The following is a 17,888-nucleotide window of genomic DNA, read 5'->3' on the forward strand; positions in this document are numbered from 1 at the left end:
AATCAAGTTCAAAAATTCAAATTTTGGCTTATTCTTTGGCTGTTTAGGCCAAACGATGGGGCTATAAAATTTAGCCTCTGTATTCAAACTGGATCTACACGGTTAAAGTGATAAGAGCAAATTTAATAGTAAAGTCAACAAGTTGCTATAAGCTCCTATTCCATGCGTCCCAAAATACAAGGTTAGTTCTATTTTCCTCTCATCTCTCTTTCTCTCTCTACAAATTTAGGCTGAGTTCTTTCTCCGAATTTTTCAACTCACTTTCCTCGTTTTTCACGCGTACGTTTTTTAAACTGCTAAAAACAGTATGTTTTTTTGCAAAAATTTTATATACAAAATTGCTTAAAAAATCATATTAATCTATTTTTTTAAAAAAAATAGTAAATGGTTTATTAATCATAAGAAAATGTGTCACTCCATTTTACGTGCGTAGGAGGTGAGTTTCCAATCTCACCTCCCGAAACACAACCTCAATGTTTCTATGTTGGAGTATACGTAGAGATGGCTCTTGTTCGAGAGGCAACAATACACGTTTTCTTTTATTTCTTTCCTCCGTATATGTTTATAGTTGGTTTATATCTAAATAGTGTACTTGCTCTTAAATGATAGTGAGATTGCATGTTCCTTGAGCTTCTAAACAATGTGATTTGTATGAAAAAATTTGCATATGAACTTTATAAAAATACCATTTTAAAACCCATTTTCAGCATTGTAAAATTTAATTTATTCATTGGTGCCCTCGAACAGTTATCCCAAAAATATCCATCCATTTAGCTTGCAAGAATAGGGATAGTGGTGATAGGACAATAGCCATTTGGAAAAAAAATAGGATTATTATAGGACATTTTAGGACTATTTGAAAAAAATGGCTGTTAGGAATCTTGTCTCGAAAATAAATTGCGACCGTTGTTAGGAATTGAGAGAATGATACAAGTAAAATGCATATTCTCAATGGTCCTTTAAAATGCAACACTGCTATACTATACTTGATATATTTCTTCTTTGATTTTTCCCTGCATTTAGATCTTCATGTTGGAGTACTAGTTAAGAACTAAAATCTTAACACCACACCAACATGAAGCCTTGATTCAACTTCTTGGCTGAGCGGGCATGTTTCTCAAACTAGTAAATAACATGTTTAATTTAAAGAATTTACATAAAATGCTTATTCAAAATATTAAATAAATCATTTTTATATTGTAATAGGTAATTAATCACTCGCTAATCTAAGTATTGGACGAAACACATTTTAGTACTAAAATTTTGGACGAATATTGTCCAAATTTATAGTAGTAGAATTTATCTCATCCGTTATTATTATGTTGCTATATTATAGGATGTACGAGGCTTGATCCTTAAAAAATTACCAGCAATAATAAAGCGTAGCCGACAAAGTCTAGTGCTTAGTACAAGTGCACAATACTAGGTTCTACCACTATATATGTAATTTTACTAACACCGAGTCAACCAAGCCATCAGAAAGAAGGGCCTAATTATAATTATCGCTAATGACGCGTCAGACCCCCGAATATTTGACCGATTAGCATGTCAACCGTTGGATGGAAGGACGTGGCCATCGGACGGCCTCAACGAGGAGGCATCCGCTTCGCTTTACCTTCTCGGGAACGGCAATCGGGGTGACGTCACCGCTACGAAGCTGGACGGCTGTAGATCACGGATGGGAGGTCACTGGACGGTGGTGCGACGTTGCCATTTTTTATATTTTAATTGCTCGCTCGTCCTCGTCCATTATTGTCGTGGTGGGCCCCACCCATTGGCTAATTGCGCTTTAGATCTGTGTGAATTGTGATTAGGTCGAAATTTGGATGCTTAATGGAGTAATTAACAAAGCAGAGTAGTAGTAGTATTAGGTTTGATGCATGCATGTGTCTCACTATCTCTCTTTCTTTCTTTCTCGTGATGCCCCCACCTTGTGATTAGGTTGTTTTGTGGAAATGCAATGGGCTATAGCTATGGCTGATAGATCCATCAGATCACTCGAATTGATATTTCCTCGTGACCTGCAATCATGGAGGCAGAAATGTTATCATTAATTCATTTTTCACATGTAAACCGGGAGCAGTAATCGTATGGATATATACAAAGTATGCTGATCAAACTGTAAATTACATGAGTGTAGTATAAAAACCACTGACTTTAGGCCCGACTCTTTTTTGCTTAACGGATGAATGGACGAAAAATGCGCACACTTTCAAGCATGCACTTGTTGAATGAATATATGAGTTTGTAATTACTAACATACATGGCTGAATGGTTGTAGTATCTAACTATCTTCTAATCAAGTTAATCTAATTAGACCACTGAAGAAAAGCCATAGAAATCTTATAAGATCCCAGCTGTAACATTGTTCGATGCATCTTGCTCCTCTCCACACGTTTGCAAAAGCCAAAGTTGCAGCACCAGTGGCACATTAAAATATTTTCAAGGAACAATAATTAAACAAACAAAGCAAAGACATCACACCAAAACTTACGTACGCTAAGAATCTCTAGTCAAATATCCAAGCACCTTCTGCTTTAGAACTCTCTAGAACCATCTAGCTTTTAGCTTACTCCTCGTCTTCGCAGAAAAATATACTACTCCTAATCAATCTTAGCTTAATTACCACGGCGCAAGTTACTAACCGGGTTTCGCGGGCAGTGGACCTGAGAGGGAATATCCGATCCGCATCGGACGGCCCACAGGCGTCCACGCTCGCCACGAGTTGACCTCGCGGCGGTAAGTGGGATGCGTGGGTGGATGGCGACGGCCTGGGGATGTGGGCCCGCGGGGGCGGTGCCACGTGTGAAGAGAAGGATGGCCCAGGTGGCCACTGTTGGAACGTGGGTCCCACCATACCTTTGATTTGCAAAATAATTATGCCATATCTCGTGCTAATATATTTGTTTGTTTTGGGATAAAAAATTTTTATCTATGTGAGAGAGCTAGCCTAAATCATTACAGGTGAGTTGGTGAGATGAGAATTTAGACCGGTCCACCAAACGAGATGATGGTACATTTAGACACTACTCTCTCTGTGAAATACTTTATCTTTCTTTTTTGCCTTCACTACATAAACAGAAATGCATTTCGGCTGAACTCATTCTGGCTAGAGCGCAGCCAATTCAAACGGCCGTATTTAGTACTCCATCCGTTTCATAATTTAAGACATTTTAGCATTATTCATATTTATATAGATGTTAATAAATCTAGACACACACTATGTGTCTAGATTCATTAACATCTATATAAATGTATAGTGTGTCTAGATTCATTAACATCTATATAAATGTGAATAATGCTAGAATAACTTACATTATGAAACGAAGGAAGTATGTGTTACAGTGCAACTAAACTGGTCTATATTTTATAACAAGTGAGGATTATACTATCTTACTACTCTGAGTTGTGAGTAGGACAAGTGTCTGGTTATGTTTGCAACGATGAGGCGAAGTTGTCTACCTAGTGTTTTTGCTGTGACTTGTGAGGCCACACATGTGCAAAGGCTGTGTGCTTATAACTATCTCGAGGATTGATTCGGAGCGGCAAGTAACCGACGGTGTTTGGTGCAAGGAATTCAATCCAAGCAAAAAAAAAAAAGAAAAAGAGAAAATCTATCTCAGCCACGCAAATAATTACTCAGCCCAAATCAAAGAGCTCCATCAATTAGCCTAATAAAATAAAGTAAAAGTCAAAATTTAAATTTCGAACTTGATTTTGAAGTTGATTTTATGACATTGACATTTAAACTGCTACGAACAAATATATAAAAAATTATCTATAAGTTATTTTTTATTCTCTAATAATCTGTGTTTTGGTCTATTGGTGAATACGCACAAGAGATGAGGCTGAAAAGCCATTGGGCATAGACGGACAACACGGGGCGACGTGTCCGGGAGGCGAAGGCGCACGGAGCACAAATCCGCCTTCGCTTCTCCTCCTCCCGCGGAGAAAGGGGATGATGGCCAATGGGAGGGGAGCAAAGGATATTTTCTCTCTGATGACAAGCCCGCGTCCGCGTGTCGACCCGGGGCGCGCACGAATAATTTAAGCAAGCGGGGAGACCCAACCGAGAGGGGAGGGGACGGCCCCACCTGTCAGCGCATGCATGGATGGATGGATGGATATGCCTAGCCCCGGATGGGTAGCATGGGCGTGGTGGGGCCCACCAGCTCTCTCAACTTGTCATGTTGGTCCCTGTGAGATTACTGTATCTCCTTCACCCTACTACTTCTACCCTGCGATATTGGCATCACACCGGTTTTTTCGTGCTAAGACTAACCTGAATAAAAAACTGTCTAGATTCGTATTATTATAGTATATCAGCATCAGATACTGGGTTGGTTTTATTAGGAAGAAGGAAGTTTAAATGTTATTTTCTTCGTCCCAGAAAAAAAAAAACTCAATCTATGAGACGGAGGGGTACTACTTGCATCCCCTGTGATCCTATGATTCTTCGCTTTGTTTAGTTACTGAAATAAATAAAAAAACGCATTATCATTACATAAATTGGTTCCTAAAATCTGCAATCACTTAAAATTGTAAGATCACATACTGCAAGAGAGTATCTAGCCAGGATATGCAGTTTCGTGGAAAACCCATTGAGATTTGTGAACTGGTTTTTTGATTTCGAGCCAGCTCAAAATTGGTCAACATCAAGGAGGAGTTCAAATGGTTTTTGAGAAATTCAAATCTGAAATAGTAGATTTGATTGAATTCAATCAAAATTTGGTTCGACATCTGGCTGGCAGCAGCAGCAGCAGCAGAAGAACTATTACCTCCAAAATATACTCCTTGAAGTGAACTGTCCACTGTCGATGGAACAAAAAATGTTTGTCTCCAACGAGGTCAACTTCAATAACAGTCCAAACAAAGAGAGAAAAACATGGGCGCCGGCATAACACACCAGCAAGCAGATTGGTAGTTTGGGAGTACAATACAAGCAGAAAGACTGCAAAGGTGGACTACTGGTGGGCCCTGAACACATTAAACTGAATACTTAAGCATATGAAACGTGCAGTACAGTATGTAGTACTTGCCACTAAATTGTGCAGAAACAGCATGCTCAACTCAGGTGACTGGATGCCACCAGTGGCGAAGCCAGAATAAAAATTACTAGGCGTTCTTGATATGCTTATATACTAATTTTTAAGTAATATAATGCTTAATATAACTAAAACACCTAGAAATAAATAAGCTATCCGGTGTCCGGGGACACCGGGTAGATACATGTAGGAACGCCCCTGGATGCTACCAACCGTGTGTTACTGCTACTAGTAATACTAGTACGACATAAATTGTACTGAATGCGATTTGAACAATGATCCTGTCAAGTGTCAAGAAATTAATTGAGGTGGTAGAGGACAGGTTTAATATAATCCATTATTAAAAAAGAAATTAACTGAGGTGCTCTCCGTATCATAAAAAACATGCATATCCATATTAATTTCATAATATTAAGATATGAAACATTTCATATTAGATTTTTTTTAGACGAGAAAAGTATTTAGTACTCTAAATCACAATACTCCACCATAATAACCTGACTAACTATAGTATTACTCCGAGGCAAACATGGGTAAACCTGTCAAAGACTCAAAGGTCCTGATTGAGAGGGCTTCCAGTTCCTGCAGCTTTTCCCATTAGCTCCAGCTTCCCAGACAATTTAGATTATCAGAATATGTAGTTAGAATTCAAAAAATAAACTAGAAGCCAAAAGATAGAAAAAAAACTTCTCCAAATTCTTAGGGTCCCCTTGAATCACAAGAATAAAAAAAAATAGAGAAATAGAAAAAAATAGAATTATGACAGTATTGCAAATATAAAACAAAATATTACAAAACAACACAGAAAACAACACAAGAATGACCGTTTGATTGGAACACAAAAAAAAAGGAATTTGAGAAGAGATAAAGACTCGGGGCCCCTTTGTTCGCAGGATAGGAAAAACACATGAATTGAAATAGTATGTTTCTCAATTCCCATATGAATGAAAAACCATAGGAAATACAATGGGAGTAATTTGATAGTGCCATGAGAAAAATAAAGGAAAGTTCACAAAGAGATCACATCTATCATTATTTTTCCTCTGAAATGTGAAGCACATGAATACAATTCTATGAGAATTTTTCTTTCTTTCCTATGAATTAAAGGGACATGTAGGAAAAAAAAATCATACAAATTTGAATCAGAGTTTTTCTCCAAAACTTACATGAAATGAGGCATTCCATAGGAATTTAATAGGGCTCCATAGGGTACATTCCTTCGATTCAAAGGACTATATAGGAAAAATCCTATAAGAATTAAATCCTCTAAAATTTGTATGATTTTTTTTCAAATTAAAGGGATTTTAAAAAATTGGTTACCAACCAGCTGCTTATTATAATTTTAGTCTCCCCAAACAGGGCCAAAGTTTTGCTGACACCTGGGAGATAGTGGTGGTACTGTAATGTACAATGGCCAATGGGGGATAGCTGCTTCAGATTAGCCAACGCAAACAGATAGGTTCGCTGTCCGCTCAACCAAAAGATGATAAACATGAATCACAAACTGTTGCTGGACATCATGCTATCCATATGTCGCGATCGACCTTTGCATTCCCCAACTTGATTAGTTAGTCTCGCCCGGGTTTACCTTTCGTCCTTTCCCATGAACTGGTAACGCGGATTTCCTTAATTTTTACTCGAATTTTCTTTTTGGAATACAAATTTCTCAAAAAAATTCGATTTTTTTTATCGAAATCTACTTTTTGCCCCCATGTCGAAACCTCAAAAATTTAATCAGAAGATAATGCTTAATATATGCTATCCAAAGGCATCGATCGCATATCGGTCGGTCTGCTGTATGGCCCAGTTGGATCTCAATCTACTCAAGTTGCCATTTCTCAGCCCAAAAGAGATTCAGCGTGGATATCAATTGGGCCCAGCCCAAAGCTCTACAGATAGATCCCCCTCTTTTCCCCTTCTTTTCTTTTCGTGTACAATTTTCCCTTTCCCTGATTTAAGAATATGGAATATATCCTTGAACACCCCCACCCCCCCCCCCAAAATAAAGTGAATATATACAGGCTTAACATAAGATAAGTACACTAATGCATGCATGAATAACGTATAATGATTGTCATACAGAAGACAGTATACTTACGTGCTCATGATCAACTGATAAAAGGTCCGATCAGCTAACTGATAAAATGCACGCAAGAAAGGAATAAAGGGTTTGGACGATGGAAAAGAGAGCTCAACGTACAGACAGATCGATCGACATAGATCGAGAGGGAAAGAGACATGAGAGAAGCCCGCAAGTTATGCTGTCCATCCATGCGGGCGTCCAGCTTTTTTTCATCACTATTTCACCGGATCCCTAAACTGCTGCTTGTATTCATCCATCACCTACAAACAGGACAGAGGTCTAACTTCTAAATCTATTATATAATTAAAGGAATAGGAAAAGGAGCCTCCACGTTCGCTCTTATAGCCTAGAAATTCTCACATTAATCAGAGAAAAAGAAAAAAACAGAGTCCATATAGAAATACAATTTAGAAATAGCTCAAATTCGGAATTAAAAAATAAAAAATATTAGAAGAGGAGACTAGAGTCCATATAGAAATACACTTTAGAAATAGTTGAAATTCGGAATTAAAAAATAAGGAATATTAGAAGAGGAGACTAGAGTAGTTATTACACATTAGTAGTTTTGAAAAGTTATTGCAAAATTTAAAATTATGTTGTCAGTGTAATATATTTTAATAATATAATGAGAAAACATATATGCTATTATATGAGAGAAAATATAATGATGCTAGCTGCACAATTTGCACGGGCCACCATGCTAGTTAAACTTTAATTAAGAGTCGGATTTAGAATAAAGTTGTAAAGTACTAGTGTCTTGAACTCCGCTCCATCGCACTAGTCTATTTCATGAGACCGCTCAACCTCTCTAGTCCATTTCATTTTCATGAGAGAACTCTAACCCGTTTCGCTCTCTTTTTTAGGTTTGAGTTGAAACCGTTTGAATATTGAGATCTACTTCAAGAGCTACAAACATTTGCTTAATAACCCACCGGCTACAGAAAACTGTACTCCATAATATTACTCGGCTACGTACAACAAGCGCTATATATAAGTAATTATCACCAGCCTAACTAACTAACATAACTATGATAACGGTGACAAATTAAACAACAGTAACAGCAAATAGTAATAATAATAATACACACACAAGCATGTGATATCGAAATGCAGTCGTCGATGGATATATGACCAGCTAGCTGATCATCAGCTTGTGGATCGGAGTCGGAGAAGGCGAAGGACGACGACGACGACGACGACGGGAGAGCTAGGTAGAGGAAGCAAGCTACCAGATGAAGGTCATCTCGGCGGAGGCGCGGGCGGCGTCGTCGTCGTCGCGGGAGGGGGAGTGGACGTGGCGGCCCTCGTAGGTGGTGATCACCATGCGGGGGTCCTCCGCCAGCCGCTCCACCCGCTTCTTCACCCGGCAGTTGTCCTGCGTGCACCGGTAATAGCTCCTGCATATATATATATATATATATGCAAATATATATCCACAATCACACACACAGTTAACCACATATATACTTCAGTACGTGTGTGTGTATATGCGTAGGAGTGTGTAAATTTGCTTTAAGGTTATCACTTATCAACAAGAAAATCGATTTTGATTAATCTTGCCTTTTCTTGCAACACAACGCACAGATCAAAATATAGTATAGTAATACGGAGTAGTATTGAATTAGGGACTAACTAATACGCGTCGCTAGTAGCCTAGCTAGTAAATACATGTTCGGATGACATCCAAACAACTTTTTAGTACGGAGTATAACATACTCCAAGTAGTTCTGTTTAGCGTTATGGCAACGGATGCTTTTGCTAGCTAGTAGATCTACGCACGTCCTAAAGCTTAGATATACCTTTCTACCCGGTACTGCTCGTGCTACTCTATTCTACCTACACTCTACAAATATGGAGTATAGTTTTTATGTAGTCGGATTTCCAGGTGAAAGAGAGATTACAAGTATTCTAGGAATTGGTATGTTAAAGTACAAGGAGAGACAGATATTGGAAAATTCTCAATCATGGCCTGACCCTGCTGACACACCAACTAGCTAGGCCATGGAGATAATATTCCAGGCTACCCAGCTGGTAGCATCATTCCTCATCTCAAACCTAAGGGGCATAGATATTGAGAAAGATGTGGTAATAATTACAGGGTACAAAAATCTTGGGCCCTTTGCAAAGCTCAAATCCACCTTTTCATCATCTCATGGCCCTTTACCCAACAGTAAAGATTCTCCATCAGCTCCCACAGCCAACAAAAAGCAGATATATCACACATCCAATATATATTCACTTTAAGGCAATATCATAATTGTTTTTTCCTAGAATTTTCAAGCAAAACATGAAAAAAAATCAGCATTCGAAATAAGAACATACCCCTCCATCTAAAAAAAAGTCTAATACTAACTATGAACCTGGACACATATATGTCCAAATTCGTAGCTAAGGGTTGAGTTTTATGGAACGGAGTAGCATATATCACCACGCTTATACTTTCATCCTCTCGCAGCTCTACATAAGAACTTGCATGCTTAATTATATGTTGGCCTCAACCGTCTAAAGTCTCTCTACTGCATATCAACACCCACATATAATACCTACAATTGTTCGCATGAACCTACTAATATACTTCTATATGTCCAGATTCGTTGTAGTAAAAAGTGGCACATTCAATGTTTGATTGGGTTTTTTTTGAACGGAAGAAGTAACAGCTTACACATATACGTACAGGTTGCGATCAAATTAAGTTGTCTCATAACCAGATGTATTTGTGAGACTTAATTTGCTCGATCGTCGTTACGTTGACACAATCTCGACGCTAATTAATACTGTATGATACGATACACCAGATTATCCATTACTAATACTACCCTGCAGTATTAGTTTTGACAATCAAGAAAGTAGAAGAAAAATGAGGATGATTGCCAATCGATTGGAAAAGTCATGGGTGTGTTGTAGTAGTGGTGTGTGAGCCAGAGGACCGGATGGGAGGAGAGGGTTTCTGAGTGGCATCATTGCAAGGGGCTAATCAGATTGGACTGGATGCTGGGCTCATGTCTGCTGCGGTGTGGGTCAATGCTTTGGCACTACCTGTCATGATCACCATCACGCATAGACAGATGTTCACACAAGCACAGAGGCTCCTAGGTGGTCTGCCAGGAGATGATATAGATCTTGTCATGTCATTTCCATCAATTTTATAGTAGCATGAATAGTAGGGCTGTGTCGAGTTCCACGTTAAATTTAGAAGCTCGAAAAAATTAGAACAATATCACGAAAAAGTTAGAAGTTTGTATGCGCAGAAAAGTTTGATGTGATGGAAAAGCTGAAAGTTTTAAGAAAAAAGTTGGAATATAAACAAAAACCTAGGTGCAAACTTTATACTCCCTCGTTGATGTCACTAGCTACTTCTGATTATCCTAAAATAAATTTAATTTTAAGTAATCATTATATCATATCAGAGTTTATAAAAATACATAGAGAATAATAAATATATTAAAAATAAATAAAAGGGAAATAATTACATTAAGATTCGATAAAGTGGGAGTATTCTAGTCTTTATATTTTGTATTGGTATATATGGAATGAGTAAAAAATGAACTTTGGTACATAGAGTAATTTTTTTAATTATTACTTCTTCCGTGTTAAAATACTTGTTATTGTAGGCAATTCAGCCTTATTAAATGATGTCAATATGATTAGGAGTAGTACTTCAGAGTGACAAATATTTTAGAACAAATTTTGGAAAAAAAAAAAGCTACTACTTTCTCCGTCCGTCCAAAAATAAGTGCAGCCGTAAGAATCTGTGTCCAACATTTAACGTCTGTCTTATTTTAAAATATTATAATTTTTTTTAAAAAAATCACACATAAAATACTATTAATGTTTTATCATCTAATAACAATAAAAATACTAATCATAAAAAAAAAATCAAATAAGATAAATGGAAATGAACAGTTCAAAACAAAATAAAATGTAGAATAAAATGCATCCTCCGAGTGTCCATATTTATAGAACAAAATAGAGGTGGTATTAATAAATGTAGAATAAAATGCACTCCCGAGTGTCCAAATTTATAGCCATGGGTAATTCTTTTTTAACGAAGGAAAAGTATATTCATAGAGGTAGATTAGGAGGTTTCATAAATTAAACTGCACAAAAAAATGCTTTGCTAATTCAGTATCATAAAATTATCCGATAGTACCAATTAAGATTACAAATTACTAAGATAGTTTGCTTTTCTTCTGTTGCGACAGTTGTTGTCTACACATGGGATGAGTGGACGTTAGTGGGACTGTTAGATGGTGCAATGAGCATTCAACCTACTAAGTTAGGATGCACGTCATTCTCTACATGGGAGCTCAGTTGGTCCTACGTGAAATGGACTAGTCGATCGATCAATTTCATTCTTGAACAGAATGAAACAAATGTAGCGCAATCTGACCCAATCTAGCTATTCTGGAGTGATCTAATCATCTACCTGAAGCAAAATATCATTTGTTGGTGGTTAGTTGGAATATTAGTAATCACTAAAAACCGGGGAAATAGTTGCATATTATGTATAAAATCAAGCAATCAATGCCAAAGTTATTCCACGAAACAAAGGAATATAGATATATATGAGCGAGAAAGATACACTGGTGGAGAAACCATCTTTGGTCGGTCCGGCAAAATCCACAATAGTCCCGGATCCAAAAAGAACCGGGACTAAAGATTGTTTTTAGTCCCGGTTATAAAAATTTTGATCTTTAGTCCCGGTTGGTAACACCAACCAGGACAAAAGATGATCTTTAGTCCCGGTTCATCCGCTGTCAGATGTATGTCAGGGGGCCGAGGATCTTTAGTCCTGGTTGATGTCAATAACCGAGACTAAAGATCACCACTTTAGACCCGGTTGGTAGTACCAACCGGGACTAAAATTAAACATGTAGTATATAATCTCTATCCCTTATCCTCTCCTCCACAGTTACAACTTAGACAGATCGAATCTCACACCTCTCCTCAGATCTATCCTCTCTAACTCTCTTCTCCAACTCCTCCCCTTCTCTCCCCTTCCCGGCTGGCATCCCCTTCCTATCCAGCAGGCCGGCCGGCGTCGGGGCGGCGCCCGGCGGCGGGCGGCGGCGGCCGTGGCGGGTGGCGGGGCCGCGGCGGCGGCGGGCGGCCGGCGGCGGGGCCGCGCGCTGCGGCGCCCGGCGGGGTCGCGCCCGGTGGAGGGCTGTGGCGCCCGGCGGGGTCGCGCCCGGCGGAGGGCGGCGGCGCCGCGCGCGGCGGCGGGCAGCGGGGCTTCGGGCGGCGGCGGCCGGTGGGGCCGCGCCCAGACTGCGCCCGTTGTTCGTGGCGATCGGCGGCGGCAGCGGCTTCTTTTTTTTTTTAATTTGTGATGATTCACTGTGATGTATTTGACTGAGAAGTTAGAAATTTGTGATTCATTGTTTGGATCTGTGATGTATTTGAGAAATTTCTTAGGATATTATGATGTATTTGATTTGTGTGCATAAGTAACTTTATGATTGTGATGTGGATTTGGTGATGTGAATTTGGGATGTTAGTTAGATTTGCGGATTGATTTGGGGATTTGCCTACTTGATTCGGGAGAAAATAAAAATGAAAAAAGAAAAAGAAAAAGGAACCATCTGCACTGCCGCTATTGTCTCTTTAGTCCTGGTTGGGTAACAGATCCCTTTAGTCAACCGGGAATAAAGATGTATCTTTAGTCCCGGTTATTTTAACCGGGACTAAAGATGGACATCTTTAGTCCCGGATCCTTACTCCCGGTTGGAAAATCGGGGTTAAAGGGGGTTCTCAACCGGGAGTAAAGATCGTTTCTCCATCCGTGATAGTACATAACCCTTATAATTAATCATCAATATCCTAATTAAGCAAACTAGTTACATATGTCTATCTTGGGTACGTAGATATAGACAGGATTACATTACATTAGTGTTCCATTTAAGAGGTGTAGACGGCAAAGGGACCAGACATAACAAAAGCCATCTCAGGACCAGCTTTGCAAACACTTTACCCTTTTGAGATCCAATGACTAGCACTTTAGAAAAAGGTAACTGTGTAGGAGTAGAAAGGTTGGGATAGACTTGGCTCTGGTTGCCTAGTTGCGACCAAAGCGCACTGAGCCAGAAATGTTTCATAAACTTAGTGGGGGTAAATATGTGATGCAAACCCCAAACCTAGATGAAAACTCATGTAAAGATCGATAAAAAAAATTGTATAAACATATTAAAAACCACACATGTAGATAATACGATGCTACACAACCATATATAAAATCTTGTCTAAACTTGTCTTCGTTTGTGAGATATAAAAATAATAAAGTTTGAACAAGAAAAATGTCTTGATGATTTGTCCAAAAAAAATGTTATTTTTATATATGATAAACAAAGTGTGTAACATCACCTCATCTACATGTGTGATTTTTTTTTTGAATATAGACAACTTTTTAGTCAGAGTTTACATGAGTTTTCACCTAATTTGTGGTTTAATTACACCGCATATTTGCCCAATTTAGTGAGTATAGTGAGTTTCTGTAGAGAAGCTCATCTTAGAATTATTCATGTATTCCACTACTAAATTACTGAGTGCAAAGTAAAACCTATACAGTTAAATTACGGTCGACCTATATACGGATAAATATTGGATGGCAAGGGGAATATATTTATTTAACTAGAACAAATGTCCGTGCGTTACAACAGGTGAAGTCTATTTTAATCTTATTACTGTTATGTTATATGGTTTAGTTAAGATGAAATTTACTGTGGGAGTTCGTTTGGATATATATTTTTAAAAAAAATCATGAGCTGCAGTTAAGTCCGATTATCTTAAGTTAGCATGTGAGTTTTTTTAAATAGACTTCTTGTATGATTTCTTATGTATTACCAAAAGTGAACGATATTAAAAACCGATTCAAATACGGATATATATTTCCAAAAACAAACGAACTTAAAAACCGACTCATACATGTATGACGTACCAAAATAACGGCAAAAACATCTTAAATTTTTATAATAGTAGAGTTAGGATCGGAGTGTATATTTTTGGACAGTGAAATCTTCCCAAACAATCGATATAGCACAATAATACACAACAAACCAGACGACTGTTTTGACATTAATTAACTACTCCTAATTAATGTAATTTTATGCAAGTTAATCATGAATAATTTCATTGTTTGATCTGATCTGCGCTCGTTAATTGTTTTGCAGCAAATCAATTTATGTTATTAATCCTTGTCTTTCCATTGCAGCAAAAAAACATTCTCCTTACATATTTTGGTTCCATCTTTTTTTTATCACTTTCCTGGTCTTGCTTTAATATTTTATTGAGGGATTCATAAACAACACATGTATTTTACAGCATGGATATAGCTACTAGCTCCTTCCTCAAAACATATGCGCATTAGCTGCAATATGCAATGCATATATATAAATTATTATGGACTTGGTTAGGTTGCTAGACTAAAAAAAGCAATATATACGTGAATAAATGTTATCATCATTCGGAATCATGTTAATTTGTACATACGTGCAAGTTTGAATTTGGTGATAAGACATAAAGATACGATACATAGGGCCTGTTTTAAATCCACTGGCAAAATTTTTCATACTGTCCCATCAAATGTTTGAACACATGCATAGAGTATTAAATATGAACGAAAAAATAAGTAAGTACATAGTTTGCGTGTAAATTGTGAGACGAATCTTTTAAGCCTAATTGCTTCATGATTTGACAATGTGGTGCTGAGTAAACATCTGCTAATGATGGATTAATTAGGCTTAATAAATTTGTCTCGCGGTTTACAAGCGGAATCTGTAACTTGTTTTATTATCGTCTACGTTTAATACTTCAAATGTGTATCCGTATATCCGATGTGACACGGCAAAACTTTTCACCCATGGATCTAAACACGGCCATATTATATATGGGTTCTGAGCTCTGAAACAGTTCATGCATGTTAGTAATTCACCCTCAAGTACAGCTAGAAGTAGAGAATGACGACCTTAATTCACTTGTCTAATACCTCGAACAATGATGGAAGGAGAATTCTTGGCTTTAATTAGTTCCACTCCATTATTTTTCCCTTAAAGTATCACACATGATAAAAAAAATGAATTCAAATTTAATTTCACAGGGAACTATCAGAAACAAAATCAACTACAAAACCGCGGAATTCGGAATTAATATTTATTTTGTCATATATAAATTAACATACTCAGTTTGGAGTTCATAAGTTCATTACGAACAATCTGAAGATAAATGAGATACTATATATATACGGGAGATTCACACATAGAGTGACTGTCGTATATATATATATATATATATATATATATATATATATATATATATATATATATATATATATATATATGCTATACACGTTAGAACTCTCCTGGCAAAGCATACCATAATTAAGGAGCTTATGATTCTTAGCATATACTCCCTCCATCCCAGAATGTTTGACGCCGTTGACTTTTTAAAATATGTTTGACCGTTTGTCTTATTCAAAAAATTTAAGTAATTATTAATTCCTTTCCTATTATTTGATTTATTGTTAAATATACTTTTATGTATACATATAGTTTTATATATTTCATAAAAGTTTTTAAATAAGACGAACGGTCAAACATGTTTAAAAAAGTCAACGGTGTCAAACATTTAGGGAAGGAGGTAGTATTTTTCTACGAGGAACCATTGATTATTGGCTAGCTATCTAGCAAAAGTGTCACACACCATGCATGGGAAGAATGGCAGTTCAAAAGCCCTAGCCAGTGAGATATATAAAACCAATTAAGCTATTTATTATTTCTCAATCCAAAAGTTTAGAACATTATGATGGGGGAAAAACTTTGGAGGTAGAAGTATTTACAGAAGCTCTAGCTGAAGCCTTAATTCCTCACAAAACACGTCAGGCAAACGATCATGCAACATCCATATGCATTTTTATTTGCGATAAATTGGAGTTAATCAATCAATTCGCACATGAGATCTTCACCCTCTCTTCCTAAATCCTGAAGACTTGACTAGAGTTGGACTTTGTGTTGGTTGTAAGGGTCGAGTTTAAGACGATCTCGGCTGTGTGCCATTGTTGGCTTAGTGGCGGTCTGTCACGCTTAGTGGCGGCCGGTCCGATGCTAGCCTTCTCCTGGTTTTATGTGTTGGTGTTGCCGGTGTGTGGGTGGTGGTATATATTTTTTATTTTTCCTGATTACGATATTACAGGGTTGTAATCTTATAATTTTTTAGTGCTCTATCAATAGAACCTCATACCGTCTAGACCAGAGTCGTTGAAAAAAAATCTTCACACGTATAAATGTCTGATTCAGATGTAATTAAGCATGCATGTTGTGATTGATTTTGATTCATAATGCAAAACGATCAATATGTGTAGAGATGTTAGTTAGTTAGTTTACCTTGGGTGCTGGGTGTTCTTGACGACCTTCTGGCCGTACTTGCGCCACTTGTAGCCGTCGTCGAGCACGTCCACGTCGCTCATCGTCTTGAAGCAGAATCTCGGCTCCCGCACCTTCCGCCGCGCCTTCCCTCCTCCTCCTCCTCCTCCCCCAACCTTCTTCATCCTCACCGCGCCAACCCCCAGATGATGCTGCGCCGCCGCCGCCGCCGCCGTGTTGTTGCCGGCGTCGTTGATCCCCATGGCGCCCATCGCCGCCGCCGCCTCGCCCTTATTCCCCATCTGCGGCCTCCCTCGATGATCGCCTTCCTCGCAAGACCTAGCACGGCAATAACGTCGTCGACATGGGAGAAAAGGGGGGAGAGAGAGAGAGAGAGAGAGATCGATTGGTTGTTACGGTTACTTAATTACTCGTAATTACCATGGATGCGGCGGCGACGATCTCGGAGGAGGCGCGGCGGCGTGGAGGCCGCCGCCGTGGTGGTGGTGGAGGGTGGGAGGAGAGGGCGCGTGCGAGGAGGCGGCGGCGGTGGTTGGGTGGTGGTGGTCGAGGACGAGGGGGCTGTAACCTAGGACGCCATGGTGGTGGTGGTGGTGAGACGGCGTGGGCGTGGGATGCTGGAAGGAGAAGGCGACGGTGGTGGTGGCCGTGGCCGGGGCGGCGGCGGCGGAGGTCGTCGACGAGGAGGCCGCCGCCGCCATGGTGGTCGGCGGTTGGCGGGCGGCGCCGTGGTGGCCTAGCGCCATCACCGCCCTCCCTGGTGATGGGAACATCTCTCCCTCTTCTCTCTCTCCAGTTTCTCTCTCTGATTATTTTCGCTGTCTTGTTTGCTTTTTTGTGAGGTGTGAGTGTGAATGTGTGTGATATCCGGATGTTTATAGGGTGTGGGAGAGACAAGGGATTGCATTATTATATATCATCGAGGAAATTAAGACAAAACAAAAACAAAGTCTTCTCGAACTTTTACATCACACGCATTCTGAACAAAATTATCAACACCTTATAGTTACTCCATCATGATTATAATCGGTCATGAAAATTGATACATACATACATACATATACATATACATATACATATACATACATACATACACTGGTGGAGAAACCATCTTTCGTCGGTCGGCCGATTTCCACAATAGTCCCGGATGCAATAAAAACCGGGGCTAAAGATGATCTTTAGTCCCGGTTCAAAAGGGTAACGGGCATATTTGATCTTTAGTCCCGGTTTGTGTTACCAACCGGGACTAAAGATCATCTTTAGTCCCGGTTCCACACAAACCGGGACTAAAGATCATCTTTAGTCCCGGTTCGAATGCTGTCAGGACCTGTCAGGCCCCCCCGGGATCTTTAGTCCCGGTTGGTAACACCAACCGGGACTAAAGAT

The 17,888-nt window shown here is 38.9% G+C and overlaps 1 protein-coding gene across 4 annotated transcripts; it reads right to left on the reverse strand.

The window, feature by feature from the left end:
• Positions 1-1,713: 1,713 nt before the first annotated feature.
• Positions 1,714-17,382, reverse strand: LOC4325330 (probable WRKY transcription factor 13). Of its 4 annotated transcripts, XM_015776740.3 has the most exons (8): positions 17,103-17,382; positions 16,503-16,820; positions 8,358-8,525; positions 6,212-6,277; positions 5,259-5,326; positions 4,556-4,811; positions 2,646-2,771; positions 1,714-2,021 (listed from the first exon to the last, which is right to left on the reverse strand). In XM_015776740.3, exons 1-8 carry the CDS (start codon positions 17,273-17,275, stop codon positions 1,895-1,897), a joined length of 1,302 nt encoding a protein of 433 aa, XP_015632226.1. In that variant the 5' UTR covers positions 17,276-17,382; the 3' UTR covers positions 1,714-1,894. The 4 variants fall into 4 exon arrangements, with proteins under 4 accessions (XP_015632226.1, XP_015632233.1, XP_066162948.1 ...); XM_015776747.3 differs by lacking the exons at positions 1,714-2,021; positions 2,646-2,771; positions 4,556-4,811; positions 5,259-5,326; positions 6,212-6,277 and having other exon boundaries at positions 8,014-8,525; positions 16,923-17,374; XM_066306851.1 differs by lacking the exons at positions 1,714-2,021; positions 2,646-2,771; positions 4,556-4,811; positions 5,259-5,326; positions 6,212-6,277 and having other exon boundaries at positions 8,509-9,286; positions 16,923-17,380.
• Positions 17,383-17,888: the final 506 nt, after the last annotated feature.

This window comes from Oryza sativa, chromosome 1 (assembly GCF_034140825.1).
Source record: "Oryza sativa Japonica Group chromosome 1, ASM3414082v1".
Lineage (NCBI taxonomy): Eukaryota > Viridiplantae > Streptophyta > Magnoliopsida > Poales > Poaceae > Oryza > Oryza sativa.

What these genes read in the sequence shown, in the direction of transcription:
- LOC4325330 (XM_015776740.3), bottom strand. Translation starts at nt 17,275, where the DNA reads ATGTTCCCATCACCAGGGAGGGCGGTGATGGCGCTAGGCCACCACGGC. An exon ending in CAGCATCCCACGCCCACGCC is followed by an intron (nt 16,821 to 17,102) that starts GTCTCACCACCA and finishes TTGCCGTGCTAG; the next exon opens with GTCTTGCGAGGAAGGCGATC. An exon ending in AAGAACACCCAGCACCCAAG is followed by an intron (nt 8,526 to 16,502) that starts GTAAACTAACTA and finishes ATATATATGCAG; the next exon opens with GAGCTATTACCGGTGCACGC.